This window comes from Pseudopipra pipra, chromosome 5 (assembly GCF_036250125.1).
Source record: "Pseudopipra pipra isolate bDixPip1 chromosome 5, bDixPip1.hap1, whole genome shotgun sequence".
NCBI classification, from domain to species: Eukaryota; Metazoa; Chordata; class Aves; order Passeriformes; family Pipridae; genus Pseudopipra; species Pseudopipra pipra.
Window position 1 is genome coordinate 72,451,505 of NC_087553.1, and position 23,759 is coordinate 72,475,263.

The 23,759-nt window shown below is 45.8% G+C and overlaps 1 protein-coding gene and 1 long non-coding RNA gene across 4 annotated transcripts in view; one reads left to right on the forward strand and one right to left on the reverse strand.

Moving 5' to 3' along the window:
* LOC135415057 (uncharacterized) overlaps positions 1 to 21,377 on the reverse strand; it is a 114,976-nt gene extending 93,599 nt beyond the window's left edge. For 2 of the 3 annotated variants that reach the window (XR_010430952.1, XR_010430953.1), the window contains exon 1: positions 21,269 to 21,377. This is a non-coding gene — a long non-coding RNA (uncharacterized LOC135415057). Of the gene's footprint in view, positions 1 to 20,827; positions 20,937 to 21,268 lie in introns of those variants that run through there. The other variant, XR_010430951.1, reaches the window with a different exon arrangement.
* LOC135415056 (basic proline-rich protein-like) lies at positions 20,060 to 23,123 on the forward strand. The gene is made up of 2 exons (XM_064656578.1): positions 20,060 to 21,684; positions 22,836 to 23,123. The coding sequence occupies exons 1-2, from the start codon at positions 20,228 to 20,230 to the stop codon at positions 22,906 to 22,908; spliced, it is 1,530 nt and encodes a 509-aa protein (XP_064512648.1). The 5' UTR covers positions 20,060 to 20,227; the 3' UTR covers positions 22,909 to 23,123.
* Positions 23,124 to 23,759: the final 636 nt, after the last annotated feature.

Below are 23,759 nucleotides of genomic sequence, written 5' to 3' on the forward strand. Positions count from 1 at the left end.
CTTCACTACCAGCACAATACTGCCTTTTGAGAACTCTGCAAATATTCCATGGTACCATAATAACTCTCTGTGGTATTACCCTGACAGTACCAACTATTCCCTAGTAAGAACAAGAAATATACTTCAATGTTTATTCATGCTCAGAATAACTTGTCTTCTTCTGGTAGCCCAGTGTAACTCCTCAGCACACAGCATTTCACCCAGTTTTTGGGGAGGGAAAAAAAAAAAGAAAATAAAATAACAGCAAAAAAACCCCAACAAACCCCACCCCTCCTTTTGAATACTCCCCACTTAACATCAAGTGTTGCAGCCTTATCCTCATTTCCTCATTAAAATAAAAAGGATAATCATCTTTTCTCCAGGTATTAATATGGGGTCTCATCTTCACCTTCTATGCTCAAAAGTTTCCAAAATTCTAACTAGATCATCCACAAAACCAATGCAGACCTCCAATGACGTAACAAGCAGCATTATACAGTGTTTCTGCTCATACATCAACCTCTGTTTAGAGTATTCTGGGATATTTTTAGGCTGAGGGATTAAAAGGTCTTTTTAAAAATCACAAAGCCAGACAGAGAAGTCTCGGTCATTAAAACTTACGTAGTAAAAAAAGAACTTGAACTACTTTGCTGAGTCAAGTCCTAGTCCAGACTTCTAGAAAGTTCTGCAAAATACAGAAAAATCTCTGCAGGGTCAGAAAATAAAATGTTGCCTTGACAAACCTGCAATTCTGCTCAAATGATGAAGAATTTATTGATCCAAGGGGCTGAAGCCTGAGATCTGCAGAGTCTTGTCCACAGGGTCAGCACAGACTGAGAGTCTGGAACCAGGCTGGGTCCTCGTGTTTCAACAACTAAGGGACTCATGCAGGACACCAAGCTTTTGTTGTAAAGCAGAGACTGAGTCCCACAAAAAAAAAAAAATAACAATAAAGTCAACTGAACTGAGGGAATACAAATGGATGGACAGGAACTTTAGTCTGCAGGAAAACTAAAAAGCGGGTTTTGCTGCAAGGAGGAAAGAAACTGCGAGTCCCAAAAAATGTGTGAAAAATTAAACTGTGTTAGACACAGATATTGAGGGGAAGGTGAACAGGTGTGTTCAAACATGGAAATTTTAACAAAGCAACTAGGCACCAATTCCAGATGACAGGTTTTACCAGAGGGAGATTCAGTGGTTTGTTGTTCAGTCTCACAAAATGGAACTATAGAAACAAACTTCAATAATGAGGAAAATATCTCCAAGTGAAATAAGTTTATGAAGCCAGAGATGTAAAACTGCACTAATTCCACAAGTATTATTTTTCATGAGAGTGTCATTCAATCTTGCCTGGATATACCAGAGCAAAACAATTACTAAGTTTTAAAAAGTCACCTAAAACTGGGTTGTGCTCTTTTTTGTAGCCTCAGGGATCATTACCTTGGAAGGGTCAGTGATGCATTTTCACTTCAACACATCACAGCACCTCTCACCAAAGTCACAATGAATTTTATACACTGGGAGCCTGTAAGATTCTATTCTATACAAGGGTAACACATCACACTTATTAATAATCCTGTGTCTTAGTTTCTCTTTCTCTCCATCTGGTGTTATTTCCGTGCATCCTTCACTAACTTCAAATTTGAACCATTTTTCATTTTCTGGTGTCATTTTATTTGAAGCATATGCTTCAGTTATCATCTTTGTCTGCATGTGTGATATCAATAATGGTTCTATACAGAAGGAGTCAGATTCTGAAATCTTTATTAGGTAACAGTTTGCCTCAGCAACATGGGCAGTCTACAAACTATTTAAATCAATTAGACTAATTTCCATATTACTCAACCTGGTACAGACACTGTATCTCAGAATCTAAACACATATAGACAAATAAAATAAAAGCTATTTGCAAACACTGTGAAAGATCACAAACAGACTAAATGAAGATTACAGCGAATGCTGCATCAAATCCCAGCCACTCATCCACCTCACACAGCATCCTGCCCAGGAAGAAACACCCTAAACATTTCAGGAAGAGGTGTGAAGAATTCCTGCAATACAAAACTGTAAAGTAAATGATAAAAAGAGGGATCACTTCTACCTAAATGTCACCTATTCCTGGCTGGCGAACGCCCTCGAGAATAAAAGTGTTCTTCTGATTCACTGACAAAGTCACCTCTGGGAGATTTCCAAACGTCATCACACTCGTGTTTTTGTTCATTAGACAAACCTATTTTTTAATTTCAAGTAAAATACAGTGCCTTAATTAACACATTACTACATGGCAACCATTCAAGACGCAGTTTTCCAGTACCAAAGCAGTTAATATGAAAAGGTAAACAATTAGTTCCTTAATATCACGGTCTATGTGTCCTCCTAGTGATAACTATCTGAAACTGCACTGATACGCTGCCGAGAGCTCCTGGTCTTGGTTTTAACTCTTCATTTACTTCGTTTTACTTTTATTTTTGGGAAATTCCAGCTGTCAAGCCACATACTGCTCGCTGTTCCTCTTGCAAATTAAACCTCCACAAGCCCAACACCAGGCATCCGTCGGGAATGTAATCAAGATGTAACGACAGCTAGTAAATACTGCACGCCAAATGTAAAAACAATAAAGCAGTTTTCATGTTTCAGAAGACCACAGGAAGGCTATAAACAGCCTAGTGCAAAGTACTTCAAGGTTCAGGTTTTTAAGCAACACAGAAAACTAGCAGACTCCAACACAATTTTCAGCTTAGTCCATGTGCCCAATTCACTCAGAGATGAAGTATTTCAAATGTGAGTAAACACACGGTGTTCGATCAATGTGATGATAAAGATTCATGAACTTCAAGGCCATTTCTACAAAGCAGCTGGATTGAAACTCTGTAGGCCAAAGGCTTTAAGGTCACTTTATCCAAGTCCTTTTCTATCACAGGTTGATTGCATTGCATCTTCTGGCTCCTTCAGAACTTTATCTGATAATTTTTATCACTTGTCAGGCGAAAATGCACTGACCAGAAAACTGGCAAAGACTGATTCCATGAGATATTCCCAGATTATCTCAGCTGAACGACACCACCAAGCTACAGGGCAATGCAAAAATCATCCAGGGCTCTATCAGACTGAGAGAAAAGCCCACCTGGACCTCATAACAGTACAATTTTTGGGTTAAGCGCTTCCCATGAATACTGTCTGGAATGAACACCTGCAATTGCTACCACCCCTCTACATCCTCCCCAAGACCCAGGATAAAGGGAAATACACACCAGAACTAAGAACACACTGAAGAGGATGTTGGTTCCAAAGCCACAAGTTTAAAAACTCAGACAATAAGAAAAAAAAAAACAAATGTAATATCAACAGAACAGTGAACACAGGCACCTCAAGGGAGTTTAAAACCCAATGTTCTTCCCACAGACACGATAAAAGCCACCAAGTTTAGTTTTAGAAATCTAAAAACTGATTGCTGTAGAGGCAGAAAAGGTTTGAGACATGCAAGGGCTATGACAGACAAGCTATTGACAAATGCTAATTACCAATAAAATTACCATGGAAATTTATAGGAATGTTGCCAACTTTAGGCTGACAGGCAGAGTGTCTTTCTGGAAATAGAGGGAATATATAGCTGTTATAAAACAGCATGATGGCTGGCTAAAACCACATCATTGTTGAAGTGCTTGTAAATTTAAGAACTAATTGTATTTAGGAATTTCCCATTGTTATTATTTCCGTGAAGTCTGGCAAATTTCAATATATTGTTCATAGTCATCAAACCAAATAACCTAATTTGAAATGAGTGCATTGCTAATCCCAAATATTCACATTTTTCATCAACCTTCAAACTGACACATGATGTTCAAACACTCACTTCTACAGCAGAATCTCTGTACCTTCATATACTGCAAAACTTAGATTATTTATAAATCAAAGCACTCCTTTAAAGGTGTTCTAGTTAGCTATTACTCTTCTACCTTAGGTATTAGCCTTAGCTAGTATTTTAGCCAATTAATATTTAATTATTATTACTTTATTAATAATATTTAATACTATTACAGGGGAAAAAAAACCACACAACAAAACAAAATATTCAATCCAGCATTTTAGGATTATATTGTCATTTAAAAAAATATATATATTTCTGAATAATTTCAGTTCATCCAACTTGGTTTTAAAAAAATAAGTAACAATAAAAATTAAACTAAAATTAAAAAAAAATAGAAACCCCCGAACAAACAAACAACTAATAAAAAAACCCAACAGACATAACTCTATTAAAACTACCTTAGAACTCTAATTTTTCCTTCAGACATGCTCTTCATCTTTCCTGGTTCCAACACACGCTGACCTGCCATAGTTTAGCTGATTTGTATTAACTATGAGGACTATATTTCACTTCTAAGAATGCATTTTGGTCAAAACAATCTCTCTTACATAATAAATATTATACAATCCCAAACTATGTTCTATGTAATGTGCAATAAAGTTTGGCTGCCTCTTTCCCTCATCACACACAAATTTATTCTTCTTGCTTTTTACTGCCAAATCCTTCATGTCTCACAAAATGTTATGGCTACTTCCACCTCCCAAAGTAACAAGCAATGGAACAACAGGAAACTGCCCCAAGTTGAGGTTTAGGTTGGATATTAGGGAAGATTTCTTCACCAAGAGGGTTGTCAAGCACTGGGACAGGCTGCCCAGGGCAGTGGTGGAATCACAATCCCTGGAGAGATTTAAAAAACGTGCAGATGTGGCACTTGGGAACACGTTTTTTTGCCAGTGCTGAGGGAACAGTTGGACTCAATGATCTTAGAGGCCCTTCCCAACTTTAATGATTCCATTATTCCAAAACCTGTAAGTTTCGAAGCCCGTGACAGCGTGAGAACTTCGCATAAAAAAAAATGAAACAATTATTTTTAACAGGTTTTGTAAGTAACTAAATGCTCTTTACAGACTTGGAACTCAACAGGGAAATAAGAACACAAAACAGTTTTGCTGGTGCCGGTTTTACCTCATTATTTTAAACGTAACTGCATCATTTGTCCACGTGTGACTCCCACTTTGCTAAAGCCCAGGACTGTCAATACTTTCTACGTGTCAGTCTGTGTGTTTGAGTTGTTTCCAAGCTCTCTCTGCCTGCTCTAGGTGTTGTGAACTCGATTTCTCTGTGGCACCTTCTCCAGTACATCCTGTCCCCTCTACAGCACTACCCTCCATCCCAGGGGATCCCTATTCTTCAGGGCTATGTAAGCTCTGAAGTAGAAACAGAAGTCAGGTGGACAGTCAGCAGCAGGAGGAGGAAAAACAAAAATCAGCTGAGCTTTTCTAAGAAGTTTATTTTTAGGTTTACCATGTAAAACACAGGTTTCAGGAAGTGGCTCGTGCCGGAAGCCAGTGACCTCAGAGCCCCATGTAAACACCACACAATGACAAAATGAGAAAAGAGCTATTTTTTCTTGCTATTGCTTTTAACGTGTTCATTATTCACTCAGCGCTTCCCAATTATGAAAGGCAAACTGCAGACAAAAGGAATTTTATCTACAGGTTTAAAATACAGACCAATGCAAGACTTGTGGCATTCCAAGCAGTGAGACACCACTGTAATATCACAACCCTTCAATGATTTTTATTTTTCATTTTGAATTTTAACTCTACTGTGCCAAGCCCCATCAGGCAGATGATGTGACCCCTCACACCCATGTCAACCACCAAAAATTCATGTATTCTCTAAGAACCCAGCCCCTTCCTTCCATTTTCAAAACTACTTGTCACTGCTTCTTGTCCAGTTTCTAAACCATCGTGTTCATTAATTATCCTGCCTTTTCCCCACATCCTTACAAAGGACTGAACCAACTGTTAAATGCCAGCCCCTGCAATGACAGCTCCTCTTCCCTCTTCTATTTTTTATTTGAATTGACTGAAGAATCTCTTGATATTTATCTATCATTGTTTGACATGTCTTAAAGTGGCTTTCAGGTTTATTTATCTTCTCATCTTTTAAAGCAGGTTTAGTCCTTCCTCCATTCTTTATATTGTTTCTTCTTTGATGTACTTAACCAAACATTTGGATTTGAAGCCCTCTTTATTTCTACCCAAATAATACAAAAATGTAATCACTGTCCTATCAGCTCTTATACCACTGATGGAAACAAATTCCCTCCTTTCTCCATCCTCAGATCTGCAGGATCTCTCTCTGGTTTACTTCACTGAGTGAGCTGCAACGCCTTCAGAAGAACTGGATCTCACCATCTGCTTTTTAAATCCACTGATATATCCTGGGACATTTTTTTAATCTTGATAAAAGAGAACATGCAAAACTCCAACTTTTTTCAACACATGGACTGCACTAAGTTCTCCATGTGTAACTAGTTCATGGTCTTTGTTGATGGATACGTGCAGATGCTTAGAATTATAAATCTGTCAGGGTTGGGGATAAGTTTTGGTTTGTTATTTTCATTAGTAACCCTGTCTTTTGTTGATGTTTTTTGACGTAACTGAGTTCGGAAAGGAGAACCAGGAGGCAGTACAAAAAGAATTGGATAAACTCACAGACTTAAATAATTTCAACAGCAGAAGATGAACAGTAAAATAACTGGGCATAATAAATATTGCCAGCAGGTAAACAGCTCCTTAATTTGGAAACTATGAAGGAGGAAAAATCCCAGCTCATTACAAAGTGACCGCAGGTCATCAGAGTGACACACCTGCTAAATAAAGCAACTGTGACCCCAATTTATGGCTGCCTGGAAAACTCACCTAATTACTGTGCGTGCCCTGCTTAAGGAAGATGGATTCAGACTCGAGCACGGAAAGAGAGGTAGTTTTAGGTAGAAAATGGCAACAGATGGTGAGTTCTGCCTTGCAACTGTGAGTTCAGGGCTTGCCAGAACGCAGTGACCTGGTCCACTTCACTGTAAGATGAAAATGGAAAAAAAAAAAAAACAAAGAAAATAGGATGTTGTCTGATCACTAGCAATGGTCTTAAACCTGGAAATATGATTTCTAAGCCAAGATCAATGCAAGCAGTCAAAGGACTCTCTCTAGATTATGAGTATATGAGGAGACTATAAGCAGAATATAGTAAACCATGAGTAGCACAGAGCAAAGAGGAGTAGCAGCACAAATGGAGAGACAGTGGGGAATGACACAGGAGCACCAGTTCCAAAATGAAAGGCAGGACCATGAGGTTTATGAGGCAGGAAATGGAGGACAAGTCAAGCAGTCGTTTCGTGCAGCCTCAGCTGCAAACAGCAGCAAACAAGAGCAAAATGATTAAGAATAGTTTCCTTAACCATTTAACTTTCTCCTTTGATTATCAGTTCCAACTGCACACCAAAGCCCAGTACAGCAGCTAAACTCACCACAGACTTCAGAGGTCCTGGAGGACACACAGAGATCCTAAGGGACACTGTGTTCATGCTGGTTTAACAGTGCTGGCTGCCAGCAAATCAAGGTGCAGATTTAGCTCAGATCTGAGCCAAGATCAGGCAGAGTTTGGGGGGGGTCAGGAGAATGGAAAACTCAATACTGAACACAGACCAGCAGCTTTGTTTGCTTACCTGACTGAAGAGGTAGTAAGTGATATAATTCCTGGTCATAAAAGCATTAGAGTAATAAACATGAGCAAAGAGGCACAAGGCAAAGTCTGCAATTATCATTAAAAAAGCGGGCATGAAATGGCCCTTCTAAATGTTAGGCTGGCAATTTGAAGGCTTTCAATACCCTGAATGGTCTGAAAGCTGGAATCTTTCTTCTACCTCTAATAATTGAAATAAAAAATACCTGTCCTTAAGTCAGACTTTGGTTATTTTAAGGTACAAATTATATAGCATTTATACAACATCTGGCTTTCTATATCAAGTGATAAAACTGAGAATCCTAGGAAGCCATTCCAATTTTAATATTCTTACTATAAGTTAGCATTAATCCTGCAGGAGTATCACAAACACTTTTAGCAGTAAGCATGTTAGATCAGGAAATCAAGGTAAAAAAAGAGAATTATCAAGTACTGAAGAAATAAATGACTCAAAAGTTCTGCTATCTAAAATAACCCCTTCGGCAAAAAAAAAACAAAAAAATGGACAGAAACTGCAACAGAGTCCTTCAGAAAGCAAACAAAAACAGACATTCTAACTCTCTGCAAAGAAATGTCTTAAAAACAATTGCAGAAGAACATACTTAATGATGCAAGGAAAGAGGGAAACGGTCACTATTAATGGAATGCCTTAGTGAGAACAGGAATGCACGGACAATGATCCTTCATGATTTTTTAAGAGTCCAAATTATTGGTAATAACATCTGCCATGGTAGTTCACTCATTATTTCATCAGTGCAAGTACACACCACTGCTACTGAGCAAGTGAGAGCACCTCTAGCAGCTAAGCTCCCCCAAACACATCACAAGCAACACTTTTGACACCTAAAATAAGTTGTAAGATTCACACGTGCAGTAGGGCAACATAACCTCACTGAAGTTCTAATTTAGACTAACAGAGAAGTAATAAGAGGACTGGTAATTTTATGGGCACGAAGCCTAAAACATTTATTTGGAAGCTAGCAGTCCCTGGAGGAATTTCTACATCAGTAATAAGTCAAACATGAATGCCCCAAAACATGATAATTAAGGGGCAGAACAAATCCTTTAAGAGAAAAATAACCATAGTTACAAATGCACGGTAATGAGTCATGTAAAAAGAAAAACAAAATATTTCCAGTATGTGAGCCAGATGACTGCTGGACCACATCAGTTTATGGTAAAACACAAGAACAGATTTTTAAACATTTGAAGATAAGCTCTTCAAAAGCCAGCATCATCCTGGGCCAACACATTAATCTCGTGGTAACAAAATGACATATCTTTCCATGAAATCTAAATTTAAGATTCCTTCTTTATTCCTGAACTAATTTCTGCACCACGGCTTCAGGCACTCGACATCTCTGAAGTTAATTCCTCCATTAATTCCATGTTTCTTTCAATAAAAGGCACCAACCCTTCTGTATTTACACAACCAGGTCAAACACCAGCGCTTGTAAGAATGGGCAATAAGCAAATCAACAGGAAGCACGGTCGACAGTGAGGATTATGGAAGATCCAAGAAGACATTCCATGTGTAGGAAGACGGTCTAGCAAAGGTAGGAGCTCCAGAACTGCTGCCTTGTCGTGGAGCTGAGCATGGGATGACACACCTCCTTTTACTCATGAGGTGGGTAAGATAATAATATAATAAAGAGCTTATAAAAGTCAATTGATAGACCCCTGGAGTTAGCAAAACTCCGTAGTGAGATGTACTAGGGACATGAATTAGTAATAAGCAGATGAAATACAGAGAAGCTCTAGGAACTGTTCAAATGTGATTTTTGTGTACAAAGGAAACATTTCTGTTTAACTTTTTATATTAAGCTGTGGACTTGGCAGTGCTGGGTTAATCACTGGACTAAATCTTAAAGGTCTTTTCCAGCCTAAGCCATTCTGTGGTTTTATTCTGGTCTCCCTGTGCTGGTCATCTGTCAGTTCTTCACAATCTCAGATTTTTAATCTTACCCACCAGTCAGGGTTTCTGTCCTTCTATGCTTTCAGAACTGCTGCCCAGAGACATCACCCCCCTCACTGCCTCCTCTGCTGTGCCCTCTGTGCTGGCAACACTGAGCCACACACATCAAATTCCCCAGAAGGAAACCTGACTGTGGATGCATCTCAAGACAGTCTGGGCTCATCCCTTTCCCTGCAGGGCTGGGGAATCCCAGCCCCTGCTGCCTAGGCCTCCTTCTCTGCAGGCCCAAATCTTATTTACAACACTCACAGGAGATGAAGAACTTAGCAGCAGAATTTCAAATACAAACAGCTTGAATTCTGAGTTACCAGTGAAGCTGGTTAACATAATGTAATACTTAAATATGCTCTTATAAACCACAGGAGGGATTCGGCAGTAGATGGTACTATTAATATAAATATTATTTAACAGAACCCTTGAGAGGCACAGAATGTAGAACTGGAGGGGTCAGATGAGCAACGATTAGCTGAAAGAAACATATATTTACGATCCTCATCCATTTTAAACTAAATGCTGGGAGGGAAATTTATTCTGAAGTCAGTTCGGTAAGAAACACTGCTAAAAGATCAGTCCTAAAAGCAAATATGCTGAGAACCAGCATCCATCTAGTACATACAGTGGAGATGCCAGGGAAACATACCTGAAAACCACAAGATGGGAAGTCACTTACTCAGAGGCCCTGGTCTACAGAAAACAAACAGATATGATTATTCCACATATGAGGAGGACTGGGGGGTACTAGTAGAGCAGAAGCTTAACGTGCCCTGGCCACATGCAATTGCATTCCAGAAAACAACCATGTCCTGAGCTCATCCCACAGCGTGGGCAGCAGGTGAGGGGACAATTCTGCCCCTCTGCCCTGCTCAGGTGAGACCCCACCTGCAGAGCTGCCTCCAGCTCTGGGCTCCAACAGCAAAAGGACATGGAGCTGCTGAAGTGAGTCCAGAGGAGGCCATGGAGATGCTCCAAGGGTTGAAGGCCCTCTCTGCTCTAGAGAGAGGCTGGGAGAGCTGGGGGTGTTCAGTCTGGAGAAGGCAAGGCTCTGGGGAGACCTTAGAGCCTCTTCCAGTGCTTAAAGGGACTCCAAGAGAATGGGAGAGGGACTTCAGACAAAGGCCTGGAGTGACAGGACAAGGGGGAATGACTTCAAACTGACTGAGGGTAAGGTTAGATTAGATGTTGGAAAAATTCTTGGCTGTGAGGGTGGGGAGGCCCTGGCACAGGTTGCCCAGAGAAGTTGGGGCTGCCCCATCCCTGGAAGTGTCCAAGGCCAGGCTGGATGTGGTTTGGAGCAACCTGGGCTAGCGGAAGGTGTCCCTGCCCATGGCAGGGCGTGGGACTGGATGACCTTTAAGGTCATTTCCAACCAAAACCATTCTATGACCCCACAGTCCCATTCCTCACTCCAGAAATCCTTAAGTTATGAACCAGACCACTGCAATCCACAGAAGGATTGCCTTAAGCACTACTAAGAGCCTAGGATGGATTTTGCCCATCCTCATGCTTTGGGTACCTGGTGGTAGTGATGGAAAGCTGATCTTAAAGAGTCTGACTGCAACTAAATTTTGTAACGCCAACAGAACAGGGCACCCTGTGAGAGGCATCCCTCACAAGGACAGAGTGCATGAAGAGAACTTACCTACACCTGCCCTTCCTTGTTGGAATTTCTACTCCCTTGTACACTCTTTCTTTACATTTCCAGAACCACCAAAACACAAAAGATAACCTCAAAGAAGCGAAGTCTCCTCTTGCCGCAGGAAAAGCCAAAAAACAACTGAAGAAAACAGACAAAACATAAATGCCACTCCCAGGAAAAGGATACTTAGTCACTCCATTTTTGTTTCCTGTAAGGAAGACTGAGAAGATGAGACCTAGGACAGACACTGACTGCGGGGACAGCCATGAAGGGACATTTCAGTGGAAAAGTCAGGAAGTGGGAAAAGAATCACTGCAACCTCCCCCAAAGACTTGATGCATTTCTGCCCACGTTACTAGAAAGTACAACACAGTTAAAAACCATTGGTTAAGATCTTTGCAAAGATTTAGGGATCAAATATGAAAATTAAATAAGCCTAGAATAGTTTACCCAGGAGAAATGTCGCAGGCCAGAAGAGGTGTCAGTTTATATGGCAACATTAGAGCTATACAATAATTAATGTTGACACAACTACCAAAGAGACTGCCATCTGAAAGTCTCAGAGCTGACTTCCAGTTTTCATCTAACCAGCAAGATTTTTCTGAAGTAGCAGAATTAGAAAAAAAAATAGATTACAGTCTTTGTCTACCAGGAATTGTACACACATCACAACCCCGTGCTTCAAAGTAGACTTTACTTCGGGTAAATAGAATTTTGTCGTGGTAACTGATCCCGTAAGAAACTGCCAGAAGATGCATTAGTACTTTATCAGCCCACAGCATCTGGAACAGAATTAAACCTATCCGAGGTAATAGGAGTACTTTGTAATTTCAAAGCTGAACATCGACCAAAGAGATAAATACAACCAGATATATTCCTACAGAGAACATGACCAGGATAACATTAGACAGGACAAATTGTGTTTACAATATTTACCTGATCCAGCAACTACGAGAATAATCTTACATAAACCTTCTCAGAGTAACTTTACCCACAGGAACACAAAGTTTGGTTTACAGGAAAAGAACAGAAGAGCTTGTTTTTTAAACCAGCGGTCTTTAAACTGCCAGGGGCTACAAAACATCCTGAAAAGGGGGAAGGTCATGAAAAAGCTGAAAAATGGAGCAATGAGGGTTCCAATTTGGAGCCTGAAAGCTCTTGCAGGAATCATACTCCACATCTGCTTGCAGTAGTGAAGGACTGGACCCTGCCATCCAGGCTGCACCATGAGAATCTATTTTCCATGCTGCTGTAATTGGAAGAGTGCTCTAACAGATGCTTCTCTCCCATTACAACACTGAAGGTCTGGGTTAACCCATCAAACCTCTCTACCAGCATTTTTCCCTCAACTATATTACACAATTTTGGTCTCCAGCACAAATTACTGCTGCTTATAGATGTGACTCATTCAGTGCTGAAGTAATACTGCTTTTGAGGAACTCAGCTTTACTCAATAAATAACATTTCAGCTCACAATTCCTGGTTACTTCTCCACAGTCATCATCACTGACTTCTTTTTCTCCAGCATTCAGTAAGGACTTCCTCATGAATGTCAGCAATTCCATTAACAAGGACTGGGAGAACAGAGGTTCCCACTGAACTCCCACTGAAATACTACAACTGAGCTCTGCCCTTCTTAACCCTTTTTATTCTCAACATCAGTAATATATGAAACCTGCAGTTCCTTGAAAAAACCAAACAGAAGGCTTTTTCCTAAGCCACAAAAAACACGCAAAAAACCAAAATACCACCCCCCAAAAAAACCCCAAACAAATAATAATAAAAAACCCGGAACAAAACTATAACAAAAAACCCAACACAAAACCACAAAAACCCAAACCAATAACAAAAACTAAATAAAAAAAACCAAACAAACAAACCCCACAACACTCAAATAGTTGTGCTATACATCAGGGTGATCAGAACAGATTCATTCAGTGCTAATGAAATCTCACTGAAGTTCCTCTGACCTCATTCCTGTTCCATATATCGTGTGTTCACCACTAAATTTAAGCGGGTTTTTTTTACATTCAAAACACTGATTTTTAGGTCAATATTGTTTTAAAGGTGTCTGGATTACCAAAACCAGACAGGGCTAATAATCCAAAGATTAAATTTGGCTTAGTTCCTTTTCTTAAATGGGCAAGGTGCACAGTCCTCTCTCAGAGCTAGCAGGACAATAATCTTTGGGAAGCAGCTGATCCCATAATGCTGGATCCTCTGTTTGGCTTTCAGTTTATACAAACAACTACAGGCTTCCCTGAACAGATGCCCATGGACACAGACAAGAAGGAAAGAGCAGGAATCAGACGACCTGGCTCGAACAGGGGCCACTGCTGCCGCTCCAGGAGAAAGACAGGTTGTTGGAACTGGGGCTGACAAGGAAGCTGGAGTGACAAGTGGCAGGAACTCCATCCAGGAGCCCACACAGCAATCCCTGGTAGCCCTGGCGCTGCGGGTCTCCTCCGGCAGAGGGCAATGCTGGAAAAATCGCCCGGAAAGGAGCGGAATATCTCATGGAATCGAGACGTCGCCGACATCTGCCTCGGAACACACGCAGCACTTAATGCTGCAGGATTTTAACGCTGCTGCTCCACCGAGGCTTTTCTTACAGATGCGTTTTCTCCACCTGCATCCTACCAAGTAAAAAAAATACCTACTGCTTTCCAGATTTGGAATCTGCTCTGTATCAATGGGATAAACGTAATCCTGATTGCTCCGGGGTCCTGGAGCGCTGCCACAAAGTCACAGAAATTAGGATTTAAAGATCTCCCACGAGCTACAGATGATACAGCAACACGCAGCAGATGTTGACAGATTAACAAGTTATGCTAAAATTAAAAAAAAAAAAAGGGGGGGGGGGTGGGGAACGACACTGCAGAACCGGGAATGATACAGCAACTACACCCTTGTTAAAAAGCATTAAAAGCGCTTTCAGTTTACAAAACACATCCAGATAATAGCCAGAAATGTCCTTTTCCCTCCTCCTCCTGCTGGATGTAAACACGGTGGCTTGGAGGCATCGTCTCCCTCCCAGGAGACTTCACAGCTGCTCACATGAGCTGCTGCGTAGCAAGAAATCTCCCAAGTTCCAATAATCCGACACCAGGATCCGTCCTGCTCCAGACACGTCTCCCGGATGATCCAGCACCACCAACCACCCAGTACCCGGCCCCTGGGAAACACCTTACTGTGCCGATGTAAATAATAATCAGGATAAAACCAGGCAAATGCTTGTTTTCTTTCTGAATAGGCTTAAACTGAACCTCAGCTGGATTCTCCCTTATTTCCTCTGCACGCTGGAATTCATGAGGCCAGCACCTGCCTTCATTTCAGAACTCTATTTTAGCAGAAGCTCCTAGAAAAGATACTACAGTTGCGTTAAAATTCAGTAACCTGACCATAACACAGGTATTATTTAAAATAGCACATTTTCAGAGTATTCCATATACGATGCTATTAAATGAATAAAAAACCCATCTTTCTTTTCTGGAAATCTGTAAGCTACCAAAAAAAATATACCTGATGACAACACCGATGAAAAAGAACTAGCCCAGATTCAAGGTATATTTTCCAGAGAGACCCAAACTTACTCCACCTGCAGCAGGAGAAGCTTTGTGGATGGTGTTCGACCCAACCTAATAATCACTATAAAAAAACCCAAGGATTACTTCAGGCTCAGCACTACAGGAGTTGCACTGAAATTGGTACTTTGGGGTGGCACACAGGGAAATCAGCTTGTTCCTGGGGCAGAAATACCTAGATTTTGTAACAGCAGAGCATGATGCTCACCAGATTTCCCTCTCCTCATTCTGCTCAACTCATATGCCCCTCCTCAGGCAACCTATTGCTGCTTCTAACAATTGGCAAGACAACACGAAGGGGAAAAAAATAAAATGAATTAAAAAATTAATAATATCATCTAAATATTACTACTACGCTGAGTTCACAAGTTTTCTGTTCAGATGAGACTCCTGCTCAGCACTCTGCACACATAAGCACGCCATGGGCTTGGCTGCAATAGAGGAAGAATTTGAAATATAGGATAGAAAAAATAAGATGACTGCTTTAGAATTTACAGACTCTGCTGATTTTCTACGCAACTGCACAATTTATGTTGCTTAACAGGACCTGTTCCTTAAAGAAAACACATTCAGAGGAGTGTTTGTAAAATCGTGGCTTACAAATGGTGTTATAAATGCCTTTTAAATAATTTGTTTCCCCGTTTCTTTTGTTTATATTTAAGTAAGAAATCTCTAGCCTAGCAAGAATTGAAAACCTCCTCACCATCAGCTCATTAATGCTTCGTAATTGTGAAAAAGTAATTCTCAAGTAACAGTGCCCTGAAATTCAGCTCTCTGTGAAACAAAGCAGGACCATTTCCCCTTATCCAAAAAACTTCCCACAAGTTTGGACTACGGGGTTCATAAAACAAACCATTGTCAACAGCAAAACTTCCATGTCCATATTCATTAAAACTACTGAAAACAAGCATATTATTACAATTATCACTTTTTTGTTGTCCTGACAAATAAATCACTTTTATATATGAAACTCAGAAAACATTTTCAGCTTGATGCCTTTGCCACCATCATTAATATTTTTGCTGCACAGACGTCAGTCTTTCAGAGATCTCCAAACTTCTGCCTGATAAGAAGCACGACATGGGGACATTTAAAAATTTCCCTCCAGAGCTCAAAATAGTTCATGAAAACTCCTAAATCAGGACCCTCTGCAAGCTTTAAATTCCCAGATCAGGAATCTACGGAAGGATGAAATCTCTGACCTTGGTAAGGGTAGAACTCAGCACAAACAACTCCCATTTCCAGCCTCGCTGTTAGACAACAACGCCACGTCTGCTGGCCGAGGTGCAGCATCCTGAGGGACTGGAAAAGGACGGGGGGGGGGGGGGGGGGGTTTCACTGGATTTGCACGAAATCCAAAGCCAAAAGAAAAATACTCTTTATGCTGAAATGTGTGACAAACAATTGCAGCCCCGTTATTTCGTCTCCAGCCGTTTAGAAAACCACGAGTCGGGATCCAAAATTATCATCGAACTGACTTGAAAGAACTGCTGGGGAGAGATTGTTTTTTTTCTTTTTTAACTTTGTATTTCAGTGTTCCTGTTTGCAAGTGCTCCCACCCTTTATGTGACAGTATTTTCAAGCTCCTGTTCTGGTGCTACCAATAATTCCAGGAGCAAGATGTTTACGGAAAAACACCGTGCAAATATGGCACGAAGTACAGCTAAGTCATGCTATACACGAGGTCAAAAAACCATGACTGCATGTTTTCACTTTTAAATATAAAAGAAATCTAGTAAACACGTGACTACAACAATTAAAATCTAGCCTGGATTAAAGAAATCCTCTTAATTTTAACCATATAAGGGGCTACTAGAGCATAAACAAACATTTTTTTCAAGTAATTTCACAATTTCCCTTTTTATTAAAACTGAAAATAAAAGGTTTCACTACTTCCTACTGCAAAACCAATACAAACACTAATTTAAATATATCCTTTTCGGCTGCTTTCTGAATGCTCACAAGGAGTAAAACAGCAACCTTTTTGCCACTGAAATTTGGCAAACCATTAGAGACCCTAAAATGAAACTTTTGAGCATCTCTTTTAGAGATAAACGGGGGTTGTTTATATAAAAAGTGAAGAGAACTGCCACAATACCTATTTTTCATAGCCCTTTTTTTTCATATACGTTGTACTCGTCACCAAAACAGCTCTGTGGAACACAGTGTGCAGCACACATTGTGCCCTGTCATGAGCTGACAGCAAATGAAGAGAAGGTGAACCAAGTTACAAAACAAGATATTCTTTTTTCCCCCCCCCTCTCGCCGCCCGAGAAGATAAATGATCTTAGTTATATTAAAGAGAAATGGGATACAGGATGCAAAGGGCTCCTTCTACGTTAACTGCATCTCACCAACAAAAACAGAGAAAGCAATTTCCTGGTGCATCAATTCCACCAGCAATTCCACGTACACTCGGAATTCCGAGGCGCTGGCACGCCCGTGTCACTGCGCACCTCCGGGTACCCTCTAATCTCCAACACTCATCCCTGTTAATTTCCTGTACTAAGGTAGGGTTCTTTTTTCCCCAAAAACACCAGGATACGCGGATATGCCTGCAGAGACCAAGTGCACCACCCGGGCTGAATAAACATATTTCTGTAGGTAACACCGTGTCAAATTACTCCTGTAACCAACACAGAACACCAGCTCTCCCAGCACATGCCAGGGACGGCCGGTTACCACCCCAGTCCTTCCACCCCTACAGTGCCCCTCACTCCTTTGACTAACTTCTGGTTATTTTAATGCCCTATTCCCTCCTCCCCCACAGCACTCAGTATCTGGAAATTCTCGTTATTTCAGATGCAAAAAACTGAATTGATAAAGTCAAGATGGAAGAGAAGCTGAAGAATGTGAAGCATCACAAACCCTTCCCCATCCATTTACCGGGCTAGATCAGCATAAAACTGCAAACCTCATCTTTCCATCCTCCTTCTCATGTTCCATATTTGTAGGGCATTAAAATCCTCCTCCTACCCAAAGACTCCTTTCTAGTGCAATTTTAAGTATCTGTGCATGGTGCTCACCATTCGTTATAAAACCCTCTCTTCTTCCTCTTCTTGACCCAGCCTCGTTGATCTGCTGTTATTTAACTCTTGAGGGCTACTTGAGAGTCACCACATTATTAGTGGTTATGTAATTCTTAAAAATACACTGAATTTTTGCATTTTGAAGCAGCACAGTAGAAACACACACAACCAAACACACAGGTTTTTTCCACTCCTCCTCCACTTACTCTAAACCAAAACATCTTAGTAATCTAGAAAAGCCGACTTCCATATTTTTTTTCAGCTGGCCGGCCACAAAATCTTTAGCAGTGCAGAAATCTGTATAACGAATGCAAGCCTACAGAAGACAGATGTCCTTTCCTCCGTGGCTTCCCACAGACCCCCGGGTGAGTTGTCCCACCGCCTGCAGGCTGAAAGCTGCTGATCTAGAACCAAGTATCCTCTTACTGTTTGCTTTGCCACCCGAGAAGTTGCATTAAAATGGCATCACGTTCCTTTACTCCAAACCGACTTGCCTTTCTCCACGTAACCTACTAACAACCAGTCCTCCGGAGCGTTCCGTAAAACCCAATTTTTTCTAGGAACAGCCACGGAAAACAAAACAGCACCATTTAAAACACCCCGTTCTGCCACGGATTCGGACGTGGCACGAGTCCTTCATGCTGAAGACTGCTCAACCTACCCCATAAATAGGCTCAAAGCTCCAGGCTCAGGAGACTGATAGCTCAATACGATCCTCACAGCGTTCCCTGCTTCACCTACATAAAGAGTCGTGCCGGAGCACTGCCGGGCTGGGCAGACATGGAGCTGCTGCCGTGGCTTGTGCAGGAGAGCACGGAGGGAGGTGAAAAAAAAAATAAAAAAATAACAAAAAAAAAAAAAAAAATCACTGGGCATAAACAGCTCTCCTCGGGAGAGAAACACCTCCCTCTCCGGAGGCCAGAGCCAGCCACGGACAGGCTGTCACGGCTCGGCCATGACAGAGCCGAGAGCCAGGGACAGGCCCTTCAGAAGGTTTAATGGGGCTGGGGCAGAATGGATGCTCACAGTGAGAAAGGCTATGGCAAGAGGGTCCTGGCCACCTCTCCTGGGCAGAGGGGCTTCAGGCTCCCTGGGCTGGTAGCCAGACTCAGGCCCAGTCAGACTCCCCGGAGCAGGAGGGCTCCAGACCCCCACTGTCCTCAGTCAGACCCCATGGACAGGGAAGGCTCCAGACCCTCGGTATCCCTGTCAAACACGCTGGACAGGAGAGCTCCAGACCCCCATGTTCTCCCCATCAGACTCATGTGGACAGAGAGAGTTCCAGACCTCCATGGTTCCTGTCAGACCCCATAAACAGGGAGGGCTCCAGATCCCCATGGTCCCTGTCAGACCCCTGTGGACAGGAGGACTCCAGAACCCCACAGTCCTGGTCAGATCCCATGGACAGGAAGGCTCCAAACCCCCATGGTCCCCCATGAGACTCCCCTGAGCAGGAGGGCTCCAGACCCCTGTGTTCCACGTCAGACCCCATTGTCAGGAAAGCTCCAGATCCTCAAGATCCCTGTTAAACACCCTGGACAGGAGACCTGCAGACCCCCATGTTCCTGGTCACACCCCCCAGGATACAGGATGGCTCCAGAACCCCATGCTCCTGGTCACACCCCCAGAACAGGGAAGGTTGCAGACCCCTGTAGTACCCATGGACAGGAGGGCTCCAGATCTCCACGATCTCTATCAGCCCCCATGAACAAGAGCGCTGCAGACTCCCAGTGTCCCTGTCAGTCTCCCATAGACAAGAGGGTGGAGGGCTCGAGATCCCCATGGTCCCCCTCAGAACCCATGAACAGGGAAGGCTGCAGACCCCCACAGTCCCCATCAGACCCCTATCGTCAAGAGAGCATCAGACCCCGGTGGTCCCTGGCAGTCCTAGTGGACAGGGAAGCTTCCAGACCTCCACAATCCTGGTCAGACCCCACTGACAAGAGGGCTCCAGACCCCCACAGTCCCTGTCACACCCCCACGGACAGAGGAGGCTCCAGACCCCCACAGTCCCTGTCACACCCCCATGGACACAGGAGGCTCCAGACCCCCGTGGTTCCTCCTCAAACCCCCACGGTTCCCCCTCAGACCCCCCAGGTCCCGGGGGGCCACGTGACCGGGCGCGAGGCGGCGGCGGCACGTGGCCCCGGCCGTAACAAACAGGCGGGTGGGCGAAGGGGGGCGCCGGGGGGGCCCCCCCGGCCGCGCTGCCATTGGCCGGGAGGGCGCGGCGCGCGCGCGGAGGGGCGTGTCCTCGCCGCGCCGCCCACGGCGATTGGCCGGCGGGGGGGCGCGGTGGGCGTGGCCGCCGGTTCTCCCCCCCCCGTCCTCTCGCCCTCCCCCCCCCCCCCCCCCGCCGCCTTGGTGCAGTGCTGAGGAGGCGCCAGGCGGGGGCCGCGCGCGCTTTTCCCGCCCTCGGCGGGGCTGCCGGGACCCCCCTGAGGGCGCCGCTCCCTCACACCCGCCATGGCGGCACCGCCGGCACCCCCGCGCCGCCCCGAGCTGCGCCACTCGCCAGCCCAAGCCCCGTCCCCGCTCCCCGCTTCACCCTCACTCCCGCCGCGAGCCCGCGGGGTGCGCGACCCGCTCCGGCGCTCCCCTCGCGGCCACCGCTTCGCCCCCGCTCTCTCCCCTCACGCACCCACCTGTGGGTGCCTTCGGCCGCTTCCATCATCACCCCCCGGGAGCGAAGCGCTAAATATCCCCGCGGCGGCACCGCCTGTGTCACGGAGCGGGGCTGCGAGCAGCAGTGCGGCCCTCCCCGCCTTCTCCCCCCCCCGCCCGCCCCGCTCCGCATCTTGTTTTCTCCATACGCACTTGGAAATGCGTATGGAGAAAAAGGGGGATCGGGGGGTGATCGCTGCTATTCCCGCTCCATTCGGGATACCCACGTACCAACGAGGAAGAACAACGCGGCGCAGCCCCGTCCTAACCCCCCCCCCCCCCCCCCGCGCTGTCACTTGGCTCCTTCCCCCATGTCGCGACGCGCGTACCCCCCCCCCCCACCAGCCATGTCGCGACAGCGCCCCGCGCACCTGCCGCGTCCCCCGACCCGCCGTGTCCTACCGGGGGTGCGGGCAAAGGGGCGCTCGGCTCTCCCTCGATTCTCCCTGCCCGCGGGAGGCAGCGCGGTGCCGGCGCTGCCCCAGGTGCGCGGGGGCTCCGCGGGTGCGGAGCGGGGGGAGCGGCGGGGAGGGGGCGGCGGGAGCCGGGATGGAGCTGGGATGGAGACGGGATGGAGGAGCGAACCTCCCTCCCCCCCAAGCTCCCCGCCCCCCTTTCTCCCCCCCCCCCTCCGGTCCCCCCCCCGCCGCTTGTGTTTACCTCAAGTTTGAATTTTATCTGCGCAACATGAGCTGGAATGCGGACATGGAGGGCGGGAGGGCGCGCACACGCCCGGCGCTCCGCGGGGACACCGCGGGCACCCCGCGCACACACCCCCCCTCCGCATCCCCTCCCCGCACACCGCGCCCCGCGCCCCCCGCCCCGGTCCCGCCGGTAACTTACCTCCGCCACTGGCTCTCCTTCTCCTCCTTCTCCTCCTCCTCGTCGTCCCCTCCCCGGGGGAAGGTGCCGCCCGCAGCCCCATCAGCGGGGCGGACACCGCGCTCCCGGCGCGCCGAGACAGGTGCAGCCGGGGCGGGCGGGTCGGGGGGCACCACCGCCTACCCCGCCGCCTCCCCGGGCTCCCCCACTGCTTCCCTCCCTTCCTCCCCACGATGTTGTTTCGTTATATCATGTCCATCATGTGACACCCGGAGGCCTCTCTATGGAAACTTAAAGGGGACTTCCACGTCCGCCGCCGGACCCGCCGGTACCCCCGGGGGGCTGCGAGCCCCGGCGGTGCCCGCCTGCCCTCCCTGCGCTCCCCGCCTGCCCTCCCCGGGGGGCTGCGCTCTCCGCTCCTACGCCCTCTGCTTAAAGCAAGTTGCTGCGCTTGCTTCTTTTATTATTACTGTTATTATTATTGTTAATTAGGGTTGGTTTGGGGTTTGTCGGTTTGGTTTGTTTTTTGGTTTTTTTTTCCCTCCTCCTCTTTTCGCACCGGTCGCTACGTGGAACAACCAGGCAGGCACCGTGCGGGGGGATGGACCCTGCTACTGGAGGGTGCGGGATGCGGGGCTCGTCTGCGGCCGCGGTGGGTCTCGGATGCTGGAAACGGCAGGAAAAAAAAAGAAAAAAAAAAGAAAAAAAACCAGGAAAAAATAAAAGAAGAAAAAGAAAAGAACAAAACTGGGGGGGGGGGGAGGGGGAAAGGGGGAACCCAAACTTGTTTGTGTCGGACTGAGGAGTGGCAGATGTGAGCGGTGCTGCCGGTGCGGAGTCGATGCGGTGGTCGCCACCGCCGGGCTTTAACTCTGCCAGTCGGCAGCGAAGCGATTTCACCGTCCCGACCCGTCGCACCGCCGGCTCCCGACAGCCGGCTGTGCGCCGGGATGCTGGAACGAGCCGCTCCTAGGGATGCGCGCCGGCCGCTGCAACGCTGCCAGCAAGCAGCCAGCCCTTACGGAAGGGAAAAGCGAAGGTGCCGACATTCGCCGTGGTTCGGGCAGCCCCCGGTGCCCCGCGCATCCCGCCAGGAGTGCGGGGCCGGCCGGCGGCAGCGCCGCGTTCCTCCGGCTGCTGTTCCGCCTGCGGTGCTGAAGTGGGTTTTATTCCCCGCTCTCCTTCTGCCCCCAGGATTTGGGATCCGGGAGATAAAGCCCACCCGCTCCACGCTCCCGCCGCCGCGCTGACAACGCGCAGGGGGCTCTCGGGGTTTTCCCCGCGAAAGGTTCCTGCGGGAGGTCCCCAAATTCCGCTCCCGAACCGGTGGCATCACGTCGGTATTGGTGGTCAAGTGCAAGGCTCGAGGGGCTGAATTGAGAGAGGGGGATGGATTCGTTGTCAAAAACTGAAGGAGGAAAAGCAATTCCGCATTCCCTCTTTCCCTACAACTTCCAGCAGCCCCTTGGCAGATTCAAAGCACGACCTACAGGTGCAACAAATTTTAAGTTGGGGATTTAATTTCTTCAGTGTCCCACCGAGTTTTCCTGGTGGGATTCGTATAAACGACTTTCTTTCCGACTGCCAGGTTGATGCTGGTGCCTGTTAGCCTCGGGAGGGGACCGGAGCTGCCCGGCCATCCAGGCCCAATCCTGCAATGACGGCGGATCATCTCCCTTCTCTCTCCCGTTCGTGCTTTGGAGTTGAAGTACCTGTGCTCTGCCCCTCTCATTTTCAAGTGCCCGTGAAATGAGCTGTGTATCTACAGATCAGCGTTTCAGATAATCTCTGCTATTATTTTATCAAAACTTTCAGGAGTTTTGTAGAAATTAGTAATCATTTTAGCTGAAAAGATTTAATAAAGTGAGAAACAGTTTATCCTTCTTTCTTTCCTTCCTTCCTCTCAGGGTCTTCTATTCATCCACTGTACACAACGTTTGTGTTTATCCCTCCTTCCCATCCAATTCTGGGGGGATTTCTTCCTCTGGGTTCCTTTCTGCCATTTATCCAGGCTGCCCCTGTGCCGTGGAGACCACCTCCAGTGGTCTCCTGCCTTATTTCCCATCTCTCTGGGCCTTATTTCCCTGCCTCACTAAGCCTCTTTTTATTCCGTATTCCCTCCTTCAAATTCATCCTGAAAGGAGGAAGAGGCTGGAGCTGGGATATAAAGTAGTCTTCCAGGAGCACTGCCAGAACTGATCTGTTTTACTCTGCTGCTGCTGTTGCTGTTCTGCTGTGTCATGGGAAGAGTTTCCTCGCCACACCAGCCCTGGGAAGCGGCACCTCGGGCAGAGCCGCTTGCTGCAAACCCCGGCCGTGCTTTACAAAGCTGGAGGGTAAGTTTGTGTGGCGCAGGATTGAGCCTGGAAGGAGGAGGCACCGCTCGCTTCCCGGGCTCTGACCGGGAGATCGGTGCGCGATGTCGGGAGATTTGCAGGAGGCAGAGTGTCGGCAGCAGCAGTGACAGCGCACCATCACTCAGCTTTATTTCATTTTCTCCAGCCAAGACGCT

Excerpts from the sequence above, each read along its gene's own strand:
- LOC135415056 (XM_064656578.1), top strand. The coding sequence starts at position 20,228 with ATGGCGGCACCGCCGGCACCCCCGCGCCGCCCCGAGCTGCGCCACTCG. Across the intron at positions 21,685-22,835 it reads TCCTACGCCCTCTGCTTAAA|GTTGATGCTGGTGCCTGTTA; the intron begins GCAAGTTGCTGC and ends TCCGACTGCCAG.